Source organism: Pseudophryne corroboree, chromosome 8 (assembly GCF_028390025.1).
Source record: "Pseudophryne corroboree isolate aPseCor3 chromosome 8, aPseCor3.hap2, whole genome shotgun sequence".
Lineage (NCBI taxonomy): Eukaryota > Metazoa > Chordata > Amphibia > Anura > Myobatrachidae > Pseudophryne > Pseudophryne corroboree.
Genome location: NC_086451.1, coordinates 249,177,239 through 249,197,596, shown reverse-complemented (window position 1 = coordinate 249,197,596; position 20,358 = coordinate 249,177,239). Strand labels below are relative to the sequence as shown.

The 20,358-nt window shown below is 49.5% G+C and overlaps 1 protein-coding gene across 1 annotated transcript in view; it reads right to left on the bottom strand.

Moving 5' to 3' along the window:
• The window catches only part of MAGT1 (magnesium transporter 1), a 112,733-nt gene that overhangs the window by 79,121 nt on the left and 13,254 nt on the right, over window positions 1–20,358 (bottom strand). The window contains exon 2 of the mRNA XM_063937172.1: window positions 3,078–3,247. Coding sequence (XP_063793242.1) covers window positions 3,078–3,247 — 170 coding nt within the window. The remainder of the gene's footprint in view (window positions 1–3,077; window positions 3,248–20,358) is intronic.

Here is a 20,358-nt window from a genome sequence, read left to right as displayed (position 1 = left end):
TGTGGAATAGTAACCCCGTCCCTGTTGAAGGAGGGGAACTTTTATCACCACCTGCTGGAGGAACAGCTTGTGAATTGCCGCCAGCACTACCTCCCTGTCCGGGGGAGTAGCTGGCAATGCTGATTTGAGGAAACGGCGAGGGGGAGACGTCTCGAATTCCAGCTTGTATCCCTGAGATACCACTTGTAGAACCCAGGGATCCACCTGTGCGCGAACCCACCGGTCGCTGAAGTTCCGGAGACGGGCCCCCACCGCACCTGGCTCCACCAGTGGAGCCCTAGCGTCATGCGGTGGATTTAGTGGAAGCAGGGGAGGATTTCTGTTCTTGGGAACTGGCTGTATGGTGCAGCTTTTTCCCTCTACCCCTGCCTCTGGGCAGAAAGGACGCGCCTTTAACCCGCTTGCCTTTCTGGGGCCGAAAGGACTGTACCTGATAATACGGTGCTTTCTTTGGCTGTGAGGGAACCTGGGGTAAAAATGTCGACTTCCCAGCTGTCGCTGTGGAAACAAGGTCCGAGAGACCATCCCCAAACAATTCCTCACCCTTGTAAGGCAAAACCTCCATGTGCCTTTTAGAATCCGCATCACCTGTCCACTGCCGAGTCCATAATACTCTCCTGGCAGAAATGGACATTGCATTTATTCTAGATGCCAGCCGGCAAATATCCCTCTGTGCATCTCTCATGTATAAGACTACGTCTTTAATATGCTCTATGGTTAGCAATATAGTGTCCCTGTCAAGGGAATCCATATTATCAGACAGGGAATCAGACCACGCTGCTGCAGCACTGCACATCCATGCTGAAGCAATAGCAGGTCTCAGTATAGTACCTAAGTGTGTATATACAGACTTCAGGATAGCCTCCTGCTTTCTATCCGCAGGCTCCTTTAAGGCGGCCGTATCCTGAGACGGTAGTGCCACCTTTTTTGACAAGCGTGTGAGCGCTTTATTCACCCTCGGGGATGTCTCCCAACGTACCCTGTCCTCTGGCGAGAAAAGGGTACGCCATTAGTAACTTTTTAGAAATCACTAATTTTTTATCAGGGGATGCCCACGCTTCTTCACACACTTCATTTAACTCATCTGAAGGGGGAAAAACCACTGGTTGCTTTTTCTCCCCAAACATAATACCCTTTTTAGTGGTACCTGGGTTAATGTCAGAAATGTGCAACACATTTTTCATTGCCGTAATCATGCAACGGATAGCCTTAGTGGAATGTACATTAGTCTCGTCGTCGTCGTCGACACTGGAGTCAGACTCCGTGTCGACATCTGTGTCTGCCATCTGAGGTAGCGGGCGTTTGAGCCCCTGATGGCCTTTGAGACGCCTGGGCAGGCACTGGCTGAGAAGCCGGCTGTCCCACAGCTGTTATGTCATCAAACCTTTTATGTAAGGAGTTGACACTGTCGGTTAATACCTTCCACATATCCATCCACTCTGGTGTCGACCCCGCAGGGGGTGACATCACATTTATCGGCACCTGCTCCGCCTCCACATTAGCCTCCTCATCAAACATGTCGACACAGCCGTACCGACACACCGCCACACACACAGGGAATGCTCTGACTGAGGACAGGACCCCACAAAGTCCTTTGGGGAGACAGAGAGAGAGTATGCCAGCACACACCACAGCGCTATATAAACAGGGATTTACACTACACAAAGTGATTTTCCCTATAGCAGCTATAATACACAGTATTGCGCCTAAATTTAGTGCCCCCCCTCTCTTTTTTACCCTATTGAGCCTGGAAACTGCAGGGGAGAGCCTGGGGAGCGTCCTTCCAGCGGAGCTGTGAAGAGGAAATGGCGCCAGTGTGCTGAGGGAGATAACCCCGCCCCTTTTTCGGCGGACTTCTCCCGCTCTTTATATTAATATTATGGCAGGGGATTTTTACACATATATAGTTTATTAGACTATATTAAGTGTTTTTTTTGCCATTTTTAAGGTAATCTAATTGCAGCCCAGGGCGCCCCCCCCCCAGCGCCCTGCACCCATCAGTGACCGGAGTATGTGGTGTGCATGGGGAGCAATGGCGCACAGCTGCAGTGCTGTGCGCTACCTTAATGAAGACCGGAGTCTTCAGCCGCCGATTTTCTCCTCGGAATCTTCCGTCTTCTGGCTCTGCAAGGGGGACGGCGGCGCGGCTCCGGGACCGGACGACCGAGGCTGGGCCTGTGTTCGATCCCTCTGGAGCTAATGGTGTCCAGTAGCCTAGAAGCCCAAGCAGGTAGGTTCGCTTCTCTCCCCTAAGTCCCTCGTAGCAGTAAGTCTGTTGCCAGCAGATCTCACTGAAAATAAAAAACCCAATAAATACTTTCTTTTCTAGAAGCTCAGGAGAGCCCCTAGTGTGCAACCAGCTCGAGCCGGGCACAGATTCTAACTGGGGTCTGGAGGAGGGGCATAGAGGGAGGAGCCAGTGCACACCAGTAGTCCTAATTCTTTCTTAGAGTGCCCAGTCTCCTGCGGAGCCCGTCTATTCCCCATGGACCTTACGGAGGTCCCAGCATCCACTAGGACGTCAGAGAAATACTGACTGGTTTATTTTTACACTGCAATTTAGATTTCAGATTAAACACATACCACCCAAATCTAACTCTCTCTGCACGTTATGTTATGTGCCTCTCCTGCAGTGCACGTTTTTTTTTGGCGTCGTTTTCTTCGTAGAATGACCGGGAACCCCAATTAGTGCACCGTATCCAGTCGCCATGCTTCGGGCAGGTTACAGTTTCCAGTTGTAGTCCATGTGGATCGTAAAGTATGAAAAAGTTCAAAAAATGAAAAGAAAAAAAAAAAAAAAAAAAATTGTGAAAAACTCATGTTGACCTTTTGTTATGGCGACCTAGTAGCTATGTCGACCAATAGTGGTCGACCTAATGCATATTGCCCTAAGTGTGGTCGACAGAGACCGGAAACCGTATTATGGTAGTGTGATTTTCCCTATTATAAAGCTAAAAAATGACTGTTTATTATAATATTTACATTTGCAAATAGATGTTAGTTTGTTATTCCATTCACAGAGCCTATTGTAAAGGACAGGTAATGTAAATAAATACAAATATTTTTTCATAGCTTACTTGCACACAGCACACTGCCTGTGCGACTGGAGAGCGGTGAACATGACAATCACTGAATAATTCCTTGGTGGAGCCTTGATAAGTCGCCGGAATTTGTCTCCATTCATGCGAATGACAGGTCTCTTACTGGCCCAATCCATGAGCTGACTTACCTTTTCCGATAAAACCATCTAAAATTAGACACCAAAAGCAGAAATTTACAACAATAGATCGCCAGCATGCATTCCTCCACAATACAAAATAGACAACATGATTCTGTATAAGCCATTTGTTCTAAGTCTACTTCCAACTGCCATAAGAATGCAACAGGTACTAATTACCAATAAACAAGTTACCCCAAGCGCAACAGGAACCCATTTATGATTAAAAGGGCAAAAACAAGCAGACAGTGTGTATTTAAGCCCACAGTGTCTGCGTGCTCTTTGCAAGAACAGTTGGTGTAGTGGCTAGCATTACTGCCTCACAGCACTAAGGTACAATTTTCAGTCAAACTCTGCTATAAAAGGTGAGGTTGTGGAAGACTGTTTCATGTCACAGATCATACACCAAGCACAGCAACAAGACACAAGGTAGTTATACTCCATCAGCAAGACTCCCAGGCATAGATTTCAAAGCAGACTGGGTTTTCAAGATGTGCTGTTCAAGCTCTTTTGAAGAAGCACAAATAAACGGGCAGCATTGAGGACCGTAGACGCAGTGGTTGGCCAAGGAAACTTGTGCATCAGATGAAAGACACATCATGCGTACTTCCCTTCGAAATCGGTACATGTCCAGCAGTGCCATCAGCTCAGAACTGGCAGAAACCAGTGGGACCAATATACACCCCTCTACGGTTCAGAGAAGTCTGGCCAGAAACAGTCTTCATGGAAGAATTGCGGCCAAAAAGCCATACCTTCGACGTGGAAACAAGGCGGAGCGACTCAACTATGCACGAAAACATAGGAACTGGGGTGCAGAAAAAATAAGATTTTACTTACCGGTAAATCTATTTCTCGTAGTCCGTAGTGGATGCTGGGAACTCCGTAAGGACCATGGGGAATAGCGGCTCCGCAGGAGACTGGGCACAACTAAAGAAAGCTTTTAGGTCACCTGGTGTGCACTGGCTCCTCCCACTATGACCCTCCTCCAAGCCTCAGTTAGGACACTGTGCCCGGACGAGCTGACATAATAAGGAAGGATTTTGAATCCCGGGTAAGACTCATACCAGCCACACCAATCACACCGTATAACTCGTGATACTATACCCAGTTTAACAGTATGAAAACAACTGAGCCTCTCAACAGATGGCTCAACAATAACCCTTTAGTTAACAATAACTATGTACAAGTATTGCAGACAATCCGCACTTGGGATGGGCGCCCAGCATCCACTACGGACTACGAGAAATAGATTTACCGGTAAGTAAAATCTTATTTTCTCTGACGCCCTAGTGGATGCTGGGAACTCCGTAAGGACCATGGAGATTATACCAAAGCTCCCAAAAGGGGCGGGAGAGTGCGGATGACTCTGCAGCACCGAATGAGAGAACTCAAGGTCCTCCTCAGCCAAGGTATCAAATTTGTAGAATTTTGCAAACGTGTTTGCCCCTGACCAAGTAGCAGCTCGGCAAAGTTGTAAAGCCGAGACCCCTCGGGCAGCCGCCCAATATGAGCCCACCTTCCTTGTGGAATGGGCTTTTACTGATTTAGGATGCGGCAGTCCAGCCGCAGAATGCGCCAGCTGAATTGTGCTACAAATCCAGCGAGCAATAGTCTGCTTAGAAGCAGGAGCACCCAGTTTGTTGGGAGCATACAGGATAAATAGCGAGTCAGTTTTCCTGACTCTAGCCGTCCTGGAAACATAAATTTTCAAGGCCCTGACTACGTCCAGTAACTTGGAATCCTCCAAGTCCCTAGTAGCCGCAGGCACCACAATAGGTTGGTTCAAGTGAAAAGCTGATACCACCTTAGGGAGAAACTGGGGACGAGTCCTCAATTCCGCCCTATCCATATGGAAAATCAGATAAGGGTTTTTACATGACAAAGCCGCCAATTCTGACACACGCCTGGCTGAAGCCAAGGCCAATAACATGACCACTTTCCACGTGAGATATTTTAGATCCACGGTTTTAAGTGGCTCAAACCAATGTGATTTTAAGAAACTCAACACCACGTTGAGATCCCAAGGTGCCACTGGAGGCACAAACGGGGGCTGAATATGCAGCACTCCTTTCACAAACGTCTGAACTTCAGGTAGTGAAGCTAGTTCTTTCTGGAAGAAAATCGACAGAGCCGAGATCTGTACCTTAATGGAGCCTAATTTCAGGCCCATAGTCACTCCTGCTTGTAGGAAATGCAGAAATCGATCTAGTTGAAATTCCTCTGTTGGGGGGCCTTTTTGGCCTCACACCAAGCAACATACTTCCGCCATATGCGGTGATAATGCTTTGCAGTTACATCTTTCCTGGCTTTAATCAGCGTAGGAATGACTTCCTCCGGAATGCCCTTTTCCTTCAGGATCCGGTGTTCAACCGCCATGCCGTCAAACGCAGCCGCGGTAAGTCTTGGAACAGACAGGGCCCCTGCTGCAGCAGGTCCTGTCTGAGCGGCAGAGGCCATGGGTCCTCTGAGATCATCTCTTGAAGTTCCGGGTACCACGCTAGTCTTGGCCAATCCGGAACCACGAGTATTGTTCTTACTCCTCGTTTTCTTATTATTCTCAGTACCCTTGGTATGAGAGGCAGAGGAGGGAACACATAAACCGACTGGTACACCCACGGTGTCACTAGAGCGTCCACAGCTATCGCCTGAGGGTCCCTTGACCTGGCGCAATATCTCTCTAGTTTTTTGTTTAGGCGGGACGCCATCATGTCCACCTGTGGCCGTTCCCATCGATTGACAATCAGCGTGAAGACTTCTGGATGAAGTCCCCACTCTCCCGGGTGGAGGTCGTGCCTGCTGAGAAAGTCTGCTTCCCAGTTGTCCACTCCCGGAATGAACACTGCTGACAGTGCTAGTACATGATTTTCCGCCCATCGGAGAATCCTTGTGGCTTCTGCCATTGCTATCCTGCTTCTTGTGCCGCCCTGTCGATTTACATGGGCGACTGCCGTGATGTTGTCTGACTGGATCAGTACCGGCTGGTGTAGAAGCAGGGATTTTGCCTGACTTAGGGCATTGTAAATGGCCCTTAGTTCCAGAATATTTATGTGTAGGGAAGTCTCCTGACTCGATCACAGCCCTTGGAAGTTTCTTCCCTGTGTGACTGCCCCCCAGCCTCGAAGGCTGGCATCCGTGGTCACCAGGACCCAGTCCTGTATGCCGAATCTGCGGCCCTCTAGAAGATGAGCACTCTGCAGCCACCACAGCAGAGACACCCTGGTTCTTGGAGACACGGTTATTAGGCGATGCATCTGAAGATGCGATCCGGACCATTTGTCCAACAGGTCCCACTGAAAGATTCTGGCATGGAACCTGCCGAAAGGAATTGCTTCGTAAGAAGCCACCATCTTTCCCAGGACCCGCGTGCAGTGATGCACCGATACCTGTTTTGGTTTCAGGAGGTCTCTGACTAGAGATGACAGCTCCTTGGCTTTCTCCTCCGGGAGAAACACTTTTTTCTGGACTGTATCCAGAATTATACCCAGGAACAGTAGACGTGTCGTCGGAATCAGCTGTGATTTTGGAATATTCAGAATCCAACCGTGCTGGTGTAGCACCTCCTGAGATAGTGCTACTCCAACCAACAACTGCTCCTTGGACCTCGCCTTTATTAGGAGATCGTCCAAGTACGGGATAATTAAAACTCCCTTTCTTCGAAGGAGTATCATCATTTCCGCCATTACCTTGGTAAACACCCTCGGTGCCGTGGAGAGTCCAAACGGCAGCGTCTGGAATTGGTAATGGCAATCCTGTACCACAAATCTGAGGTACTCCTGGTGAGGATAGTAAATGGGGACATGCAGGTAAGCATCCTTGATGTCCAGGGATACCATGTAATCCCCCTCGTCCAGGCTTGCAATAACCGCCCTGAGCGATTCCATCTTGAACTTGGATTTTTTTATGTATGTGTTCAAGGATTTCAAATTTAAAATGGGTCTCACCGAACCGTCCGGTTTCGGTACCACAAACAGTGTGGAATAGTAACCCCGTCCTTGTTGAAGTAGGGGCACCTTGATTATCACCTGCTGGGAATATAGCTTGTGAATTGCCGCTAGCACAGCCTCCCTGTCTGAAGGAGTAATCGGCAAGGCAGATTTTAGGAACCGGTGGGGTGGAGACGCCTCGAATTCCAGTTTGTACCCTTGAGATACTATTTGCAGGATCCAGGGATCCACCTGTGAGCGAGCCCACTGATCGCTGAAATTTTTTGAGGCGGCCCCCCACCGTACCTGGCTCCGCCTGTGGAGCCCCACCGTCATGCGGCGGACTTGAAAGAAGCGGGGGAGGACTTTTGCTCCTGGGAACCTGCTGTTTGTTGCAGCCTTTTTCCCCTACCTCTGCCTCTGGACAGAAAGGACCCGCCTTTTCCACGCCTGTTTTTCTGAGTCCGAAAGGACTGTACCTGATAAAACGGCGCCTTTTTAGGCTGTGAGGGAACATGGGGTAAAAATGCTGACTTCCCAGCAGTTGCTGTGGAAACTAGGTCCGAGAGACCATCCCCAAATAACTCCTCACCCTTATAAGGCAAAACTTCCATGTGCCTTTTTGAATCTGCATCTCCTGTCCACTGGCGAGTCCATAAGCCTCTCCTAGCAGAAATGGACAATGCACTTATTTTAGATGCCAGCCGGCAGATCTCCCTCTGTGCATCTCTCATGTATAAGACTGAGTCTTTTATATGCTCTATGGTTAGCAGAATAGTGTCCCTGTCTAGGATGTTAATATTTTCTGACAGGGAATCTGACCACGCAGCGGCAGCACTGCACATCCATGCTGACGCAATAGCTGGTCTAAGTATAATGCCTGAGTGTGTATATACAGACTTCAGGATCGCCTCCTGCTTTCTATCAGCAGGTTCCTTGAGGGCGGCCGTATCCGGAGACGGTAGTGCCACCTTTTTAGACAAACGTGTGAGCGCTTTATCCACCCTAGGGGGTATCTCCCAACGTGACCTATCCTCTGGCGGGAAAGGGAACGCCATTAGTAACTTCTTAGAGATTACCAATCTTTTATCAGGGAAAGCCCACGCTTCTTCACACACTTCATTTAATTCTTCTGATGGGGGAAAAACTACAGGTAGTTTTTTCTCCCCAAACATAATACCCTTTTTAGTGGTACCTGGGTTTATATCTGAAATGTGTAACACCTCTTTCATTGCTTCAATCATGCAACGAATGGCCTTAGTGGACATTAGACTAGACTCATCGTCGTCGACACTGGTGTCAGTATCCGTGTCGACATCCACGTCTGCCATCTGAGGTAGAGGGCGTTTTAGAGCCCCCGATGGCATTTGAGACGCCTGGACAGGCACGAACTGAGAAGCCTGCTGTCCCGCATTTTCGTCAAATTTTTTGTGTAAGGAGTCGACACGTGCACGCAATTCCTTCCATAAGTCCATCCACTCAGGTGTCTGCCCCGCAGGGGGTGACATCCCTTCTATAGGCATCTGCTCCGCCTCCACATCATTATCCTCATCAAACATGTCGACACAGCCGTACCGACACACCGCACACACACAGGGAATGCTCTGACAGAGGACAGGACCCACAAAAGCCCTTTGGGGAGACAGAGTGAGAGTATGCCAGCACACACCAGAGCGCTATATAATGCAGGGACTAACTGAATTATGTCCCCTATAGCTGCTGTTATATATACTGCGCCTAAATTTAGTGCCCCCCCTCTCTTTTTTACCCTTTTCTGTAGTGTAGACTGCAGGGGAGAGCCAGGGAGCTTCCTTCCAGCGGAGCTGTGAGGGAGAAATGGCGCCAGTGTGCTGAAGGAGATAGCTCCGCCCCTTTTTTCGCGGACTATTCTCCCGCTTTTTTATGGATTCTGGCAGGGGTAATTATCACATATATAGCCTCTGGGGCTATATATTGTGGTATTTTTGCCAGCCAAGGTGTTTTTATTGCTGCTCAGGGCGCCCCCCCCTAGCGCCCTGCACCCTCAGTGACCGGAGTGTGAAGTGTGTATGAGGAGCAATGGCGCACAGCTGCAGTGCTGTGCGCTACCTTGGTGAAGACTGATGTCTTCTGCCGCCGATTTTCCGGACCTCTTCTTGCTTCTGGCTCTGTAAGGGGGACGGCGGCGCGGCTCCGGGACCGAACACCAAGGCCAGTTCCATGCGGTCGATCCCTCTGGAGCTAATGGTGTCCAGTAGCCTAAGAAGCCCAAGCTAGCTGCAAGCAGGTAGGTTCGCTTCTTCTCCCCTTAGTCCCTCGCTGCAGTGAGCCTGTTGCCAGCAGGTCTCACTGTAAAATAAAAAACCTAATTATATACTTTCTTTTTAGAAGCTCAGGAGAGCCCCTAGTGTGCATCCAACCTCGGCCGGGCACAAAATCTAACTGAGGCTTGGAGGAGGGTCATAGGGGGAGGAGCCAGTGCACACCAGCTAGTCTAAAGCTTTTACTTTTTGTGCCCAGTCTCCTGCGGAGCCGCTATTCCCCATGGTCCTTACGGAGTTCCCAGCATCCACTAGGACGTCAGAGAAATGGCAGCAGGTGCTCTGGACTGATGAGTTACATTTGAAACATTTGGCTGTAACAGGCAGTTTGTTTGCTGAAGGGCTGGAAGGTGGTACAATAATGTGTGTCGGTGGGGTAGACTGGTTAATGCTGGTGAGAGTAGTGGCTCTGGTGCGCTCTTGGAGCCGGGGGTTACCATTCCACGTGTGGGCGCTCCCTGTGTCTGCAGTGAGCTACCACGTTGAAGACCAGATTCTGTTCTTGTTCAGACAATGGCAGAGCAGCAGGAGTCTTCCTGGACAATCCTTACTCCTCAGCTCTCTTAAAAAAAAGGTTTGGAAGGCAGCAGGGTTCCACCAGTCCTTTAAGTTGCTTCCCTAGGGCAGTCACTAGCTCTGTGCTCCCAAAGGTGCTCTTGATATTGCTCTCAAGTTTGCTACGCAATCTCAGAGGTCTTTTGCTTTCTTAATCAGTGCCTTGCTGAGTCCCTTGCCTCACTCCTAATCGGAACAGAGGTCTGGTGCCACTTCCCGCGACTTGGCCGAATTCCGGGAGGGAATTACCTGGAGTCTTGGTACTGCTGGATGTCCCTTTCAGAACCCTGACCAAGCAGCTCCAGTGTCCAGTTCTTCTTCAGTCACATTCATCCGAAGCCCAGCCACTCCAGTCCTTCTCCAGTTACCCTACACTGAAAGTACAGCTCTTCTCCGGTTACATACCAACTAATTCCTCTTGGTACCAATCCAACCACTGGTATCATCTCATCATTTCTCAGGCTTAATTCTGTAAACAGTTCTCATTCACTCCAGGCTCACCACCAGTAGTCTACTGCCGTATTCCCAAATTGTCATCTGTTGCTCATGAAGAAGAACTGCATCAGACCTCCTTGCTTCCACCTCCCTGCTACATCAGATTCTGTCATCAGTGACTCCTCCTAAGCCTGACCCGACAGCAAGACAACGACCCCAAGCATACAGCCAATGTCATCAGGCAGCATGGATGGTGTAATGGTTTGCATTACTGCCTCACAGCACTGAGGTCATGGGTTCAATTTCCACCATGACCCTAACAGTGTGGAGTTTGTATATTTTCCCCCGTGTTTGCGTGGGTTTCCTCCGGGTACCCCGGCTTCCTCCCACAATCTAATATATATACTGGTAGGTTAATTGGCTCCCCACAAAAATGAACCCTAGCATGAATGTGTGCACGTGTATATGTGGTAAGGAATATAGACTGTAAGCTCCAATGGGGCAGGGACTAATGTGAATGGGCAAATATAAAGCCCTGCGGAATGTGTGTGTGCTATATAAATAACTGGTAATAATAAGAATTTACTTACCGATAATTCTATTTCTCATAGTCCGTAGTGGATGCTGGGGACTCCGAAAGGACCATGGGGAATAGCGGCTCCGCAGGAGACTGGGCACAAAGTAAAAGCTTTAGGACTAGCTGGTGTGCACTGGCTCCTCCCCCTATGACCCTCCTCCAAGCCTCAGTTAGGATACTGTGCCCGGACGAGCGTACACAATAAGGAAGGATTTTGAATCCCGGGTAAGACTCATACCAGCCACACCAATCACACCGTACAACTTGTGATTTGAACCCAGTTAACAGCATGATAACAGAAGGAGCCTCTGAAAAGATGGCTCACAACAACAACCCCCCGATTTTTGTAACAATAACTATGTACAAGTAATGCAGACAATCCGCACTTGGGATGGGCGCCCAGCATCCACTACGGACTATGAGAAATAGAATTATCGGTAAGTAAATTCTTATTTTCTCTAACGACCTAGTGGATGCTGGGGACTCCGAAAGGACCATGGGGATTATACCAAAGCTTCCAAACGGGCGGGAGAGTGCGGATGACTCTGCAGCACCGAATGAGAGAACTCCAGGTCCTCCTCAGCCAGAGTATCAAATTTGTAGAATTTAGCAAACGTGTTTGCCCCTGACCAAGTAGCTGCTCGGCAAAGTTGTAAAGCCGAGACCCCTCGGGCAGCCGCCCAAGATGAGCCCACTTTCCGTGTGGAATGGGCTTTTACAGATTTTGGCTGTGGCAGGCCTGCCACAGAATGTGCAAGCTGAATTGTACTACAAATCCAACGAGCAATCGTCTGCTTAGAAGCAGGAGCACCCAGCTTGCTGGGTGCATACAGGATAAACAGCGAATCAGATTTTCTGACTCCAGCCGTCCTGGAAACATATTTTCAGGGCCCTGACTACGTCCAGCAACTTGGAATCCTCCAAGTCCCTAGTAGCCGCAGGCACCACAATAGGCTGGTTTAAGTGAAATGCTGAAACCACCTTAGGAAGAAATTGAGGACGAGTCCTCAATTCTGCCCTGTCCGTATGAAAAATTAGGTAAGGGCTTTTATAGGATAAAGCCGCCAATTCTGAGACACGCCTGGCTGAAGCCAGGGCTAACAGCATTACCACTTTCCATGTGAGATATTTTAAGTCCACAGTGGTGAGTGGTTCAAACCAATGTGATTTTAGGAATCCCAAAACTACGGGTGGTCTTCTGTTTGCCGGCGGTCGGGCTCCCGGCGCTCAGTATACCGGCGCCGGGAGCCCGACAGCCGGAATACCGACAATTATTTTCCCTCGTGGGGGTCCACGACCCCCATAGAGGGAGAATAAAATAGTGTGGCGCGCGTAGCGCGCCACCGTGCCCGTAGCGTGGCGAGCGCAGCGAGCCCGCAAGGGGCTCATTTGCGCTCGCCAAGCTGTCGGTAAGCCGGCGGTCGGGCTCCCGGCGCCGGGATGCTGGTCGCCGGGAGCCCGACCGCAGGCCAGCCGTAGTGAACCCCAAAACTACATTGAGATCCCAAGGTGCCACTGGAGGCACAAAAGGAGGCTGTATATGCAGTACTCCCTTGACAAACGTCTGAACTTCAGGAACAGAAGCCAGTTCTTTTTGGAGGAATTGACAGGGCCGAAATTTGAACCTTAATGGACCCTAATTTGAGGCCCATAGACAGTCCTGTTTGCAGGAAATGCAGGAAACGACCCAGTTGAAATTCCTCTGTAGGGGCCTTCCTGGCCTCGCACCACGCAACATATTTACGCCAAATACGGTGATAATGTTGTATGGTTACATCCTTCCTGTCTTTGATCAGGGTAGGGATGACTTCATCCGGAATGCCTTTTTCCTTCAGGATCCAGCGTTCAACCGCCATGCCGTCAAACGCAGCCGCGGTAAGTCTTAGAACAGACATGGTCCCTGCTGGAGCAGGTCCTTTCTTAGAGGTAGAGGCCACGGGTCTTCCGTGAGCATCTCTTGAATTTCCGGGTACCAAGTCCTTCTTGGCCAATCCGGAGCCACGAGTTTAGTCTTTACTCCTCTCCTTCTTATGATTCTCAGTACTTTTGGTATGAGAGGAAGAGGAGGGAACACATACACTGACTGGTACACCCACGGTGTTAACAGAGCGTCCACAGCTATTGCCTGAGGGTCCCTTGACCTGGCGCAATATCTGTCCAGTTTTTTGTTGAGGCGGGACGCCATCATGTCCACCTTTGGTTTTTCCCAACGGTTCACAATCATGTGGAAGACTTCTGGGTGAAGTCCCCACTCCCCCGGGTGAAGATCGTGTCTGCTGAGGAAGTCTGCTTCCCAGTTGTCCACTCCCGGAATGAACACTGCTGACAGTGCTATCACATGATTCTCCGCCCAGCGAAGAATCCTTGCCACTTCCATCATTGCCCTCCTGCTTCTTGTGCCGCCCTGTCTGTTTACGTGGGCGACTGCCGTGATGTTGTCCGACTGGATCAACACCGGCTGACCCTGAAGCAGAGGTCTTGCCTGACTTAGGGCATTGTAAATGGCCCTTAGTTCCAGGATATTTATGTGAAGTGACGTTTCCATGCTTGACCACAAGCCCTGGAAATTTCTTCCCTGTGTGACTGCTCCCCAGCCTCTCAGGCTGGCATCCGTGGTCACCAGGACCCAATCCTGAATGCCGAATCTGCGGCCCTCTAGGAGATGAGCACTCTGTAACCACCACAGGAGAGACACCCTTGTCCTTGGAGACAGGGTTATCCGCTGATGCGATCCGGACCATTTGTCCAGCAGATCCCACTGAAAAGTTCTTGCGTGGAATCTGCCGAATGGAATCGCTTCGTAAGAAGCCACCATCTTTCCCAGGACCCTTGTGCATTGATGTACTGACACTTGGCCTGGTCTTAGGAGGTTCCTGACTAGGTCGGATAACTCCTTGGCTTTCTCCTCCGGGAGAAACACCTTTTTCTGTACTGTGTCCAGAATCATCCCTAGGAACAGCAGACGTGTCGTCGGAATCAGCTGTGATTTTGGAATATTTAGAATCCATCCGTGCTGTCGTAGTACTACTTGAGATAGTGCTACTCCGACCTCTAACTGTTCTCTGGACCTTGCCCTTATCAGGAGATCGTCCAAGTAAGGGATAATTAAGACGCCTTTTCTTCGAAGAAGAATCATCATTTCGGCCATTACCTTGGTAAAGACCCGGGGTGCCGTGGACAATCCAAACGGCAGCGTCTGAAACTGATAGTGACAGTTCTGTACCACAAACCTGAGGTACCCTTGGTGAGAAGGGCAAATTGGGACATGGAGGTAAGCATCCTTGATGTCCAGAGACACCATATAGTCCCCTTCTTCCAGGTTCGCCATCACTGCTCTGAGTGACTCCATCTTGAACTTGAACCTTTTTATGTAAGTGTTCAAGGATTTCAGATTTAAAAATGGGTCTCACCGAGCCGTCCGGCTTCGGTACCACAAACAGCGTGGAATAATACCCCTTTCCCTGTTGTAGGAGGGGTACCTTGATTATCACCTGCTGGGAATACAGCTTGTGAATGGCTTCCAATACCACCTCCCTGTCGGGGGGAGACGTTGGTAAAGCCGACTTCAGGAACCGGCGAGGGGGAGACGTCTCGAATTCCAATTTGTACCCCTGAGATACTACCTGCAGGATCCAGGGGTCCACTTGCGAGTGTGCCCACTGCGCGCTGAAATTCTTGAGACAGGCCCCCACCGTGCCTGAGTCCGCTTGTAAGGCCCCAGCGTCATGCTGAGGACTTGGCAGAAGCGGGGGAGGGCTTCTGTTCGTGGGAAGAGGCTGTTTGCTGCAGTCTTTTTCCCATTCCTCTGCCCCGGGGCAGATATGAGTGGCCTTTTGCCCGCTTGCCCTTATGGGGACGAAAGGACTGAGCCTGAAAAGACGGTATCTTTTTCTGCTGCGAGGTGACTTGGGGTAAAAAGGTGGATTTTCCAGCCGTTGCCACCAGGTCCGATAGACCGACCCCAAATAACTCCTCCCCTTTATACGGCAATACTTCCATATGCCGTTTGGAATCCGCATCCCCTGACCACTGTCGCGTCCATAATCCTCTTCTGGCAGAAATGGACATCGCACTTACTCTTGATGCCAGAGTGCAAATATCCCTCTGTGCATCTCGCATATATAGAAATGCATCCTTTAAATGCTCTATAGTCAATATATTGTCCCTGTCCAGGGTATCAATATTTTCAGTCAGGGAATCCGACCAAGCCACCCCAGCACTGCACATCCAGGCTGAGGCGATTGCTGGTCGCAGTATAATACCAGTATGTGTGTATATACTTAAGGATATTTTCCAGCTTCCTATCAGCTGGTTCCTTGAGGGCGGCCGTATCAGGGGACGGTAACGCCACTTGTTTTGATAAGCGTGTGAGCGCCTTATCTACGCTAGGGGGTGTTTCCCAACGCGCCCTAACCTCTGGCGGGAAAGGGTATAATGCCAATAATTTTTTAGAAATTAGCAGTTTTTTATCGGGGGAAACCCACGCTTCATTACACACCTCATTTAATTCATCTGATTCAGGAAAAACTACGGGTAGTTTTTTCACACCCCACATAATACCCTTTTTTGTGGTACTTGTAGTATCAGAAATGTTCAAAACCTCCTTCATTGCCGTGATCATGTAACGTGTGGCCCTACTGGAAAATACGTTTGTTGCAGGACTGCAGGGGAGAGTCAGGGAGCCTTCCTCCAACGGAGCTGTGAGGAAAAAATGGCGCTTGTGTGCTGAGGAGATAAGCCGCCGAAAAAGGGGCGGAGCCTTTCTCCCGCTTTTTTGTGGAAAACTGGCAGGGGTTAAATACATCCATATAGCCCAGGAGCTATATGTGATGTATTTTTAGCCATTTAATGTATTTTCATTGCGTCCCAGGGCGCCCCCCCCCAGCGCCCTGCACCCTCAGTGACCGGAGTGTGAAGTGTGCTGAGAGCAATGGCGCACAGCTGCGGTGCTGTGCGCTACCTTATTGAAGACAGGACGTCTTCTGCCGCCGATTTTCCGGACCTCTTCACTCTTCTGGCTCTGTAAGGGGGCCGGCGGCGCGGCTCCGGGACCCATCCATGGCTGGGCCTGTGATCGTCCCTCTGGAGCTAATGTCCAGTAGCCTAAGAAGCCCAATCCACTCTGCACGCAGGTGAGTTCGCTTCTTCTCCCCTTAGTCCCTCGATGCAGTGAGCCTGTTGCCAGCAGGTCTCACTGAAAATAAAAAAACCTATTTAAACTTTTACTCTAAGCAGCTCAGGAGAGCCACCTAGATTGCACCCTTCTCGTTCGGGCACAAAATCTTAACTGAGGCTTGGAGGAGGGTCATAGGGGGAGGAGCCAGTGCACACCAGCTAGTCCTAAAGCTTTTACTTTGTGCCCAGTCTCCTGCGGAGCCGCTATTCCCCATGGTCCTTTCGGAGTCCCCAGCATCCACTAGGACGTTAGAGAAAAATAAATAATAAGATTTTAAACCTACCGGTAAATCTTTCTCCTAGTCCGTAGAGGATGCTGGGGACTCCATAAGGACCATGGGGTATGGACGGGCTCTGCAGGAGACATGGGCACTATAAAGAACTTTAGAATGGGTGTGCACTGGCTCCTCCCTCTATGCCCCTCCTCCAGACCTCAGTTAGAGAAACTGTGCCCAGAGGAGACGGACAGTACGAGGAAAGGATTTTTGTTAATCCAAGGGCAAGATTCATACCAGCCCACACCGTATAACCTGGAATATACGAACCAGTCAACCGTATGAAACAAAACAGCATCAGCCAAAGACTGATCAAAACTGTAACATAACCCTTATGTAAGCAATAACTATATACAAGTCTTGCAGAATACAGTCCGCACTGGGACGGGCGCCCAGCATCCTCTACGGACTAGGAGAAAAAGATTTACCGGTAGGTTTAAAATCTTATTTTCTCTTACGTCCTAGAGGATGCTGGGGACTCCGTAAGGACCATGGGGATTATACCAAAGCTCCAGACCGGGCGGGAGAGTGCTGATGACTCTGCAGCACCGATAGAAAAAACATTAGGTCCTCCTCAGCCAAGGTATCAAACTTGTAGAATTTAGCAAAAGTGTTTGAAACCGACCAAGTCGCCGCTCGGCAAAGCTGTAATGCAGAGACGCCTCGGGCAGCCGCCCAAGAAGAGCCCACCTTCCTAGTGGAATGGGCCTTAACCGAATTTGGTAACGGCAATCCAGCCGTAGAATGAGCCTGCTGAATCGTGTTACAGATCCAGCGAGCAATAGCCTGCTTAGAAGCAGGAGCGCCAACCTTGTTGGCTGCATACAGGACAAACAGTGCCTCTGTTTTCCTAACCCGAGCCGTCCTGGCTACATAAATTTTCAAGGCCCTGACTACATCAAGGGACTTGGAATCCTCCAAGTCCCCCGTAGCCACAGGCACCACAATAGGTTGGTTCATATGAAACGATGAAACCACCTTAGGCAAAAATTGAGGACGAGTCCGCAATTCTGCTCTATCCACATGGAAAATTAGATAGGGGCTTTCGGGAGACAAAGCCGCCAATTCAGACACCCGCCTTGCAGATGCCAAGGCCAACAACATGACCACCTTCCAAGTGAGAAATTTTAATTCCACTGTTTGAAGAGGCTCAAACCAAATGAAATTTCAGGAACTGTAACACCACGTTAAGGTCCCATGGTGCCACTGGAGGCACAAAAGGAGGCTGGAAGTGCAGCACTCCCTTTACAAAAGTCTGGACTTCTGGAAGAGAAGCCAATTCCTTCTGAAAGAAAATTGATAGGGCCGAAATCTGTACCTTAATGGAGCCTAATTTTAGGCCCATATCCACTTCTGCCTGTAGAAAGTGGAGAAAACGGCCCAGATGGAAATCTTCCGTAGGAGCATTCTTGGCTTCACACCAAGATACATACTTTCTCCAGATACGGTGATAATGCTTCGCCGTCACCGCCTTCCTAGCCCTTATCAGAGTAGGGATGACTTCTTCCGGAATGCCTTTCCCAGCTAGGAATCGGCGTTCAACCGCCATGCCGTCAAACGCAACCGCGGTAAGTCTTGGAACAGACAGGGCCCCTGTTGCAACAGGTCCTCTCTGAGAGGAAGAGGCCACGGATATTCTGTGAGCATTTCCTGAAGATCTGAATACCAGGCCCTGAGAGGTCAATCTGGAACAATGAGTATTGTTTGCACACTTTTTCGTCTTATGATTCTCAATATTTTTGAGATGAGTGGAAGAGGAGGGAACACATAGACCGACTGAAACACCCACGGTGTCACCAGGGCGTCCACTGCTACTGCCTGAGGGTCCCTTGACCTGGCACAATACCTCCGAAGCTTCTTGTTGAGGCATGACGCCATTGTGAAGATACGGATTCTCAGATCACTCAGGTAAACAGTTTAGTAAAGTGGCAACTGCCCTTTATTGTAAATATACACACACACACTACACAATAACATTATTAATTACAAGCCAGGATGGTATCTTACTTACTAAGTCCCCACAGTAGTTTAGAATTACAGTCTCCTGATGTCACATGCCAGCAGTAGTTCTGTGTCCCCTGGTCTGGGATACCAGCTCACACAGTGCCCTTTGCCACTGACGGCACCGCAATGCCTAGTCAGTGTCTCCACTCCAGAGGTACATATACTCTCTCTGACCTTCTGTGTAGATCTCTCCCTCAGTGCACGTCCAGTAGCCTCTTGAAACCAGTGGATTCCAACAATGCTTCTAGGCCTCAGCACACTGGCAGCACTCTCTTACCAGTAGCTTTCAGAAGCCAAACACATCACTCCTCTCAGGCCAGGAACTTCCGTGCACTCTCTTCTTCAATAGCCTCTGTTATCCTCAAACCTTTCTATGTCCTACCATAAGGCGACACCTTCTGGCTCTGTATTGGGTGGGTTACATTAAAGGGGCTGACTACAGAACACTTTCAGATAGACCTACTTTAACATGCCCAGGCGTGTCCTCTAGCACACAATAGATGTTAATTAAATGAACCTTAATTAATCTGATTGTGTGGCCTGGAAACCATTGTCTGGGGAAGAATAAGGGGGGTGTATGGACTGACATCTGAGACTGGCTGTATCCACCCAACAGCAAACACACAGGTTATCAAAGCAGTCACATGGGGGTGGGGGGGGACACACACACACACACACATTATTTTACAAACTATAATACAATAACAACCAGTACATTCATATATATACATCTTCATATGCATTCTGTACAAAATATCAGGCTAGACATATTAATCCCTGATAAGCACAAACACATATAACAGAGGGATAATGTTTCACAAAAATATGTGATGTCCAGTTCTATTGGGAATCCAGGCAGCATGCTGTATAGGTGATAACCAAGTTCTGTCCTGTCTCTTTACACTAACGCACTGAATCCAGAAACAGGCTGGCAAAAAGTACTCCTTATGAGCCAGCTGCGGCTGCATCCGTTACAAACCTCCCCTACTTTTTCCAGCCGCTGCGATTCAGTGACAAGAGTAACTCATTTGGGATGGGCAGACATCACATCTGGACCGCCTGGGTCAAACAAGTGTGGGCTTACATTTCCATCTGGCGGTGGAGGATCTGGGCTCAGCAGTTCACAGTTTTTAAGACCCCCTCCAGTATCCCAGGCACTGGGTTTAAACGGCCAGATTGATGGCGGGTATTCTCTATCATCAGAGATGCTTCCCTCACCACCCTTCTTTTTGAATGACAATACTCCCTTTATCTTTGTTGCATCAGAGAGGAGAGTGATATGCATCAACAAGATCTGGTCTCTGGGGTCCTCACTCTCCCTCCCCAACACTATATTCCCTGGGAACTCCACCTCCATCACCTCTGGTGCATCTGGACAGTGGTTTGCCTCCCCCTCCCCCATTTTGAGTGACGTTACTCCCTCTACATCTGAGGTACCACAGGTTAGCACAATCTGCATCACCAGGCTTGTATCAGGAAACCTGGCAGGGATAGTCAGTGGCTGGGGCTCTTCTTCTGCACTTAACCACTGGGCCGAATTTGGCTGCAGGGGAGCAGTGAGTATCTGTAATTCTTCTCCATGTGCTCCCCCCTCAAAAGCCTCTACCCCCTCCCTTGGGTCTGAAATGTCTTCTACGCCCTCAATTGATAATTTCTGGGCCTCCCCTAGCATAGCAAACTGGACAGCTGGTTCAGGTGCCACTGGCAGACTAGACCTCACCTGCAGCAGTGAATCCTCGTCCTTTATCAGCTCCTTGGTACCCTTGACACCAACATCTTCTTGGAACTGGCATTCATTCACCATTTCTTCATTTTCCACCTCCGAAAATGGGAAGGCATAGTGCATCTCCTCTTGGGGTATCTGAATAACAGACCCCACTTCCTTCTCATTTTCAGT